The 9117-nt window shown below is 37.4% G+C and overlaps 1 protein-coding gene across 1 annotated transcript in view; it reads right to left on the bottom strand.

The window, feature by feature from the left end:
• CIR1 (corepressor interacting with RBPJ, 1) overlaps window positions 1-9117 on the bottom strand; it is a 49249-nt gene that overhangs the window by 2104 nt on the left and 38028 nt on the right. Inside the window, 5 exon segments of the mRNA XM_011943976.1 lie at window positions 788-857; window positions 860-873; window positions 1744-1756; window positions 1759-1806; window positions 1809-1850. Coding sequence (XP_011799366.1) covers window positions 788-857; window positions 860-873; window positions 1744-1756; window positions 1759-1806; window positions 1809-1850 — 187 coding nt within the window.

A 9117-nucleotide genomic window follows, 5' to 3' on the forward strand; every position in this document is an offset into this window, starting at 1 on the left:
CCACCTCGCCCGGCTAGTTTTTTGTATTTTTTAGTAGAGACGGGGTTTCACCGTGTTAGCCAGGATGGTCTCGATCTCCTGACCTCGTGATCCACTAGTCTCGGCCTCCCAAAGTGCTGGGATTACAGGCTTGAGCCACCGCGCCCGGCAACTGTTTAGTTTTATAATTAGGACAATCCTATTAAAACGTTCTGAATTTCTAAAGAGTACTTCACATTCTCGGAGGAGTAACTTATTTATATGGTATGTTTGAGTTACTCTGAAAATAAGTCTCTAGGTTCTGTCTAGCCATTCTCAAAACTGTACATACTGAAAGCATCATGAGCTCCCTCTATTGGACTCAGCAGACATTTCTTTTCGGAGGTAGTCTGTTTAACAAAATTCACGTTTACCTTAAACTTAAGCATTCTTTCTGCATTCTCTTAAGATTTTACAAAACATTAAAAAAAAAAAGGCCAAAAATGTTTCCTAAGAACAAATTGTGTGTGAAGATACATACAAATCTATTTTGAAAAGTAAAAGTTATAAATAAGTATAATTCTAAAACGTTCTGAAAAGTGCAATAGTTTTGTGGTATAATCTGAGTACACAATCTTACATCTGAGTATACAATTTCCATGTTACTGAAAAGACAGACAAAATTGTATTAGCTATGGGTGAAGAATAATCAATAAATGTGATGCATGGTTTAAGTACCTTCATGAGCTCTTAGGATCAGAATTGAATACAATACTGAGATGAATACTAAGGAAAAAATAAATCTATTAAATATACACTTTTAAATTACCTGAGAAGTTTCTGTTTTTGTTTGGTTGTTAGGGACTTTAAAAATTCAACTTCTGGATCTTCTTCACCCTCACTTGCAACATACTCCTGAGTCAACAAAGACATCATTAAATTGCTAGATTTCAAGACAATGTAGTTATCAGATAAAAAAGAAAACATTTATAAATAAGTTTTGTATCAGGGACACACTGTAGATGAGTATGGTATTTTGGATTGGGAAATGGGAGGGAATTAAAAATTTTTCTTGCAGTCTCCCTGCCGAAGTGGATCATACGGCACTAAGAGGTTAACATGACTGCTTTGCCAGCATTAGGAAACTCTTCCAGGAAAAGGATGATAGACAAACACAGATAAAATGTTTAGAGCATGACTTCCATTCTCTATCTCTTGAATGTTAACACTTGCCAGTTTAAATACTTTATTTTTAATTTAATGAAATATAAAAAATAAGATTATGAATTTTAAAGGCAGGTCAAAATATCCACAGTTTTAGCCTTTATAATTTGAACAGCACATTATCAAATACATAATAATATAGCCCTTCAAACTCAATCATTTTCTGGACCTATGTATAGTTTAATAAAATAAATAAGTTTAAAATATTTTCTACAATTTTTAGGGGTTTTTACATACTTCTAACCATTGGTTCTATTTAATGTCATATCAGGGATAATTTAGCAGGAAGGAAAAAGCAACAGCCTCATCACCAGTTCGGTTAGATATTTTATCCACATAAACTCAGATGAGCAGTTTCATTTATTAAAATACAGGTTTGTAAACAATTTCTCATTTAGGTTAAAATAATAAAGCAAAATCAAAATACATTTTGGGTATTTGCTTTGCTCTATCTTACTTTCCTATGGATATATGCATATTGGAAAACATTAAGTAGCAATTCACAAGCAATCACATTTAGATTTATAGACATTTTCAGCTTACCGATAAAAAGATCATTACCTGTGATGGATCATTTGCGGTCAAGTTTCTCCCCAGTACATTTCGTTTCAGTGCAAACCCACTGTTTCTCATCTCCGCTATTAGCTCCGAGGGGTGCATCGATGGCCCTGTTCACAAAAATCACAGTTTGAATGTATCATTTATATCTCTCTACCTTTTTCGGACTCCACAGTAGGAATGCAGTTGAAGCTTTGTTAAGTAAAATCACAGCTAAATCAACTTAATAATCTTCTGCTGAGCAAATAATCAGATATGATTTTCTAAAACAGCAGTCTGGAGATTCAGAATAGAAAATAATTGCATTTTTCTTTACGTGCAAGGGGAGTCTTCTTATGTAACTTTGTCATATTGAAAAAGATACATTTAGATGTTATCTGGTTGGCAGTTTTTAGTATAAAATCAAAGTAAAATATTATAATAAAAAACTACAATTAAACTTTTAGTAGTTATTCTCTCAGTAAGAGTTCATTTAAAAGATATATTTTTAAAGGTACATGAGGAATTTATTATCCTCATTTCCAAATCAAAATTCCTCATCCTTATTTGTCAAATAACAATACTGAATACATTGCCATGTGGTTGCTAATCACACACGCACACACGCACACCCACACACACACACACACACACCCACCCACCCCCATGGGTAACCACCAAGTACTTTAATTAATCTTGCTTTTATTCCCAGATTTTGAAATTTTTAATTACTAGCTTAGGCTGGTAACAGGCAGTTTTAGGCTGGCTATTAGTACGTATGTTTTATACTTTTTTATAAAACACTATACTTCCATTTTTGCAAAATGTCAGACTGAAAAGTGAGCTTTCTGGTCCCCAAATATGAACTAACAATAAATTTTTAAAATTTTCAGCTGGGAGTACTGGCTTATGCCTGTTATCCAAGCATTTTGGGAGGCCGAGGTGGGAGGATCACTTGAGCCCGGGAGTTCAAGACCAGCTTAGCCAACATGGCAAAACCCTGTCTCTAAATAAATAAATTAATATACTTTTTTAAAGGTTTGCCCCCTACCCTCAAACATAAGGTTTATGTAAGGTAAGAGAGACTCTTTACCTCCTTTTGTATATTCCTGTTTCATTTTGTTTTCCCTGCCGCTAGCAAACTAATGACAACATTTCATGGCAGCTGTTTAAAGTTGCCACCCTAAATCACCTACACTGGCTTAAATGAACTATCCCGGCTGATGTGTCTGTCATTTACGGAAGAATAAGACAGTTACTGCCAACAAGGAGTTCATAAGGGAGGGTAGGGGGATAGAAAAATATTCAGAAATGAGTTCTTTAGTTTGTTGGGTTACTTTGTCTATTTCTTTGAACTGCTTCATTGGTCTTTTACCACTTATTTGCACGCTCACCTGCATGTTATCATGGAAAGCAAAAGGCAATCAGTTCAAATTTGTTTACCTGTCAATAGTAGATGTGCTTAAAAATTTTGTGAGAAAAACTCAGTTACAATATATTTTACTGGACTTTCCAGGCTTTACCATTCCATTCATATTGTCAAGAACAACTGAAAGTTTGCTCTAGGTACAAGGGAGATGATGGGAAAAAACTGTCTATTATTGGAGTATGGGGGAAGTTATTAATGATGTCATAGTTTTAGGAAAAAAAGGCTTATTTAGTTAAGAACAAACAAAAACACCTGTCTTACATTAATATTTCATTTCAAACCAAGAGGGTTTTTAATTTGATTTTTTTCTTTTTTTTTTTTTTTTTTTTAGACGGAGTCTCGCTCTATCACCCAGGCTGGAGTGCAGTGGCACGACCTTGGCTCACTGCAAGCTCCGCCTCCCGGGTTCCCGCCATTCTCCTGCCTCAGCCTCCTGAGTAGCTGGGACTACAGGCGCTCACCACCTCGCCCGGCTAGATTTTTGTATTTTTTTAGTAGAGACGGGGTTTCACCATGTTGGTCAGGTTGGCCTCACACTCCTGATCTCGTGATCTGCCCGTCTCGGCCTCCCAAAGTGCTGGGATTACAGGCTTGAGCCACCATGCCCGGCCTTGATTTTTTTCTATACAAAATTTTTAATTCCTATATGTATTACTTTAATGGCCCTTTAATTATTCAGTCTGATTGCTAATGTTGATAATACAATCATAAATGAAATTGAATTTTAAATATTAATACTGGTTGCCTCTAAATGGCATAAAAGTGCTTAATTAACAGCTTTTTTTTTTGAGATGGAGTCTCGCTCTGTCGCCCAGACTGGAGTGCAGTGGTGTGATCTCGGCTCACTGCAACCTCTGCCACCTGGGTTCAAGCAATTCTCCTGCCTCAGCCTCCAGAGTAGCTGAGATTACAGGTGCCTGCCACCACACCCGGCTAAGTTTTGTATTCGTAGTAGAGACGGGGTTTCACCATGTTGGTCAGGTTGGCCTCACACTCCTGATCTCGTGATCTGCCGCCTCAGCCTCCTAAAGTGCTGGGATTACAGGTGTTAGCCACCGTGCCCAGCTCAATTAAGAGCTTTAAATGAATAACAAAATGTTTACTTTGGTGGCTTCTCAAATTTCACATGTAGGAACTTAATATTATAAAGTAGAAAATGTCTCTTCTGATGTGTCAAAACTACATTTCCATGTCAACAATTTTATTAGATATCAAATGAATTCAGACACCAAACTTGTTAAGAATTAGAATAAAAACCACTCCAGTAAAGGGTCACAAAGCTTGACCATCATGAGAGGTTATACTAATTTCATCAGTTTTCATCACAAGATGGGTAATTTTATTAAGATGTTATAGAAAGTGTGCCTTCTTTAAAAGTACTTCCAACTACTTCAAGAAAATGATGTATTTCCCCAGTGTTACAGAGATTATACAGATTATTAAACATTACTCTTCTAGCATTTACATTTTTCAAAAACCCCAACTAAAAACTCTGTGTAGTATATAAATTTAGCACACTTTCACAATGTATGACTGCAAATACAGTGCTTAGTAAAGTGCTTGACAAATAGTACTTAATAAAGACTATTATTTTTACCAGTAGCTATTCAACTTTCTTATAGAAAGAAATTATGTCTTTTAATATATTATATATATATATATATATATAGAGAGAGAGAGAGAGAGAGAGAGAGAGAGAGAGAGAGATGGGGTTTTGCCATGTTGCCTAGGCTAGTCTTGAACTCCTCAGCTCAAACAATCCACCTGCCTCGGTCTCCCAAAATGCTGGGATTACAGGTGTGAGTCACTGTACCTGGCCACTATCCAACTTCCATGACTATCTTATGGTACTTTTCATAATTCAAAAAAATGCTCTCAGTAGTAATACTTTTCATAATCCAGTCTTATTCACATTTTTTTTTTTGTACTTAAACCTTCTCCTATCAACCAAAGTTTTGGGCTTAAAGTTCTAGGTTTAGGAGATGAAACAAGTCAGGTTTAATGAAGATATATTTAGCAAGTATCTTTACACTTTCACATTATTATGACAGAGACTATGTAGAGTTACATTGACAGAAATGACTCCAGATCATTTGAGAACTCAAAATTTAGTTGATACAATAATTACAGATATGTTGATAAAATAGATTACACAAATATGTTCAAATGCAAAATACTTTTATGTATGGTGCCTTAATAATTTCAATTATAGCTGGAGTTGGATCTTAGAAATTGTTTGGCTTATTCTTAAATTTGCTATGGTAGAATAATACTAGAGAATTCAGAAAGAGGGCATTTGTTCTAAAATGCAGATTTGTGAGGGCCCCTTCCTAGATCATCTCAGCCAACCCTTCGCAGCATGCAAACCAACGTCCCAACTTAGAAAAGCAGGTCCGCTGAAGAAACTGCTTCCAACATTCATTTATTTTACAAACTTTTCTTTGCTGTGATATGGATAAGTGTCAAAATACCAATTGTGTACAGTTCCATGTTCTGATTAGACCACAGGCTCTACTAGAAAAATACCATGAAATCAGAGTCTCAGGAAAGAAAAAATTCCTAGAAGGTAAATTATGCCATACAAAATTATGTGTGTAGAGCGCTTAATCTAATCACGAAGAGTATTCTTTTTTTTTTTTTTTTTTGACGGAGTCTTGCTCTGTCGCCCAGGCTAGAGTGCAGTGGCACGCTCTCGGCTCACTGCAAGCTCCACCTCCCAGGTTCACGCCATTCTCCTGTCTCAGCCTCCCGAGTAGCTGGGACTACAGGCGCAAACCACCGCACCCGGCTAATTTTTTGTATTTTTAGTAGAGACGCGTTTCACCATGTTAGCCAGGATGGTCTCGATCTCCTGACCTCGTGATCCACCCGCCTCGGCCTCCCAAAGTGCTGGGATTCGGGCGTGAGCCACCATGCCCGGCCAAGTGTATTCATTTTTACAGAACAAAAACAGTGAAAGGTAAAAGAAGAATGTCCTGTTGTAAAATAGGTATTTTATCAAAGAATAATATATAAACTCAAAAGTTCTGGCTATGAGGAAATGTCACACAACTGACTCCACAGTTATAGTATGGCAGTCCCAGGGGAACGCCACAAATGGCATACGAGGGAGACTAAAGCTGAAGGCAAAGACACTTGTGTTTCACTGCAAACACTAGGTCCATCTGCTCCATTCAAAGTTCATCATTCCTTTTTTTTTTTTTTTTGTGAGACTTTGTCTCCCTCTGTCGCTCAGGCTGGAGTGCAGTGGCAGGATCTCAGCTCACTACAAGCTCCACCTCCCGGGTTCACGCCATTCTCCTACCTCAGCCTCCCGAGTAGCTGGGACTACAGGCACCTGCACCATGCCTGGCCAATTTTTTGTATTTTTAGTAGAGACAGGGTTTCACTGTGTTAGCCAGGATGGTCTTGATCTCCTGACCTCGTGATCTGCCCGCCTCAGCCTCCCAAAGTGCTGGGATTACAGGCGTGAGCCACTCGGCCTGGCCCATCATTTTTTTCAAACAATGCATTATCACCTACAATTAAGTAGGAGAAAAGGGGGCAGTGAGTTGTAGGTTAGGGTAAAGCTGATTATAAATGCCTTTCCTGGCCAGGCGCAGTGGCTCATGCCTGTAAGCCCAGCACTTTGGGAGGCAGAGGCGGGTGGATTGCCTGAGTCCAGGAGTTGAAGAGCAGTTTGGGCAACATGGTGAGACCCTGTCTCTACAAAAATTAGCTGGCCGTGGTGGCGCACATGCCTATACTCCCAGCTACTAGACAGGCTGAGGTAGGAGGATCACTTGAACACAGGAGTTGAAGGTGCAGTGAGCTGTGATCTCACCATTGCACTCCAGCCTGAGCAGCAGAAGTGAGATCCTGTCAAAAGACAGACAGAAAAAAACACACACAGACGGTAAGAAAGAAAGAGAAAGAGAGAAAGGGAAGGGAAGGGGAAGGAAAAAAAGAAAGGACAGACCAACCGAACAGCCTCTCTCTCCTTCTCCCAAATTTAACACATTATGTACTTAATTTATAGAATGCCACTGTTGGCTGAAACTAAATGGCTACCCTAAAGTCAATATAGTTTTGCTTTCTATTACAGTGATGATCTATTTTTTTTCCCTTCTCATCATGTGTGTTTTAGCTTTATATTACGGAAAACTGCAAACCTACATCACATAGCTTCAACAATTAACAATATTTTGCCATTCTTGTCTTATCTATTACTTCCAAATTTATTTCTTCATAGAATATTATAAATAAAATCTCAACCTCAATACCTTTATTATGCCTCTCAACGCTGATAATTTTAAAATGTCATCAAATAGACAACATTCAGATTTCTCAAACTGTCTCAAAAGTATCTTTTTACAGTTGGTTTGTTCAGATTAGGATACAAAGTCCACATATTGCATTTGATTTATAGATCTCTTAATCTAAAACATGTATCTAACTTCCCCTCCCTATTGTTATTCATTTGTTAAAGAAATTGGGTAATCTGTCCTGTAGATTTCCCACATTCTGGACAGTGATGCCATTTAACATGTTTCTCTAGCTCTTATATTTCCTATAAATTGGTAGTTAAGTCTAGAGGTTTATTATTAAATCATTTTGATATTTTATACCACATCCTTTGGGGGAATATATGGCAAGTTTTGTAAAGTTTGGATTTAGGAAAATGACAGCTGAAAATACACTTCTGGCTAATGAAAACATGTTTCTAGCTACAGAAAAAGGAGGCCAAGACTGCTTATATGTTCTTGTAATCACTTTCCCATGTATTTATTACAGCCAAACTAACAGTAGTATAACCGTAAAAGGTTTTAAAATAAACCCCAAACATCACAAATTAAATATGATTATTTCCATGAAAATACAATCTTCTGTCCCTTTTTCTTTCCTAAAATTGGCTATATCTAGTGAATAAGCCAGTCCCTGTCACTAAATGTAAAAAGGACAGACACTAGAGTATGTGATCAAGAGGGAGATCTGTGTCTAATAGGACTTATCAAGAATTATCTTACACTTACATTTGATTCCTAATATTACCATAACCTTTCTGCTTTTAAGAAAGCTTAGAGAAAGTTATCTTTTAAAAAGACTAAAAAAAGGGGCTCAGTAGGAACATGCAGCATAACACCCAGGAAAAAAGTGAACAAAGCTATTAATAAAGTGTGTGGGCGATTTTTATTTATATAGATGAGAATGTTTTATGTATGATTTTCTAAAGGTTATGCAAGAACCAATTGTACTGAATTGTAATAAAACTGCTCCATACTGGGAATTTTCCTGACACACTGCCAGTTCATCTTAGTGGAGGGTGGAGACAATAGGGTTTCTTATTGCCCTTATCCCAAGTTCATACTGAAGATAGCTAATTGATGTCTACTGAAACACACAATGTAAAGGAAAAATTAAACATTTCGTTTTAGTCTATGTGTCTGCAAAGTACACAAAGGCAAATAAATATGAAACTGTCTTTATTGTATGCTAGTAAAAAAAATCACTGTTTATTAGAAACTTTGCCTTACAGAATGAATATATTTTATTTTTATTTTTATTATTTTTATTTTGAGAGGGAGTCTTGCTCTGTCGCCCAGGCTGGAGTGCAATGACGCCATCTCAGCTCACTGCAACTTCCACCTCCTGGGTTCAAGCAATTCTCCTGCCTCAGCCTCCCGAGTAGCTATGATTACAGGTGCCAGCCACCAAACCCGGCTAAGTTTTGTATTTTAGTAGAGATGGGGATTTCCTCATGTTGGTCAGGCTCGTCTCGAACTCCTGACCTCAAATGATCCACCTGCCTTGGCCTCCCAAAGTGCTGGGATTACAAGCATAAGCCACTGTGCCTGGCCTAGAATGAATATAAAGATGTAGGACTTATATGTAATTACTTATATATATATATATATTTTTTCGAGACAGAGTCTCGCTCTGTCGCCCAGGCTGCAGTGCAGTGGCGCAATCTTGGCTCACTGCAAGCTCTG

This window comes from Colobus angolensis, unplaced genomic scaffold (assembly GCF_000951035.1).
Source record: "Colobus angolensis palliatus isolate OR3802 unplaced genomic scaffold, Cang.pa_1.0 Scaffold224, whole genome shotgun sequence".
Taxonomy (NCBI): Eukaryota; Metazoa; Chordata; class Mammalia; order Primates; family Cercopithecidae; genus Colobus; species Colobus angolensis.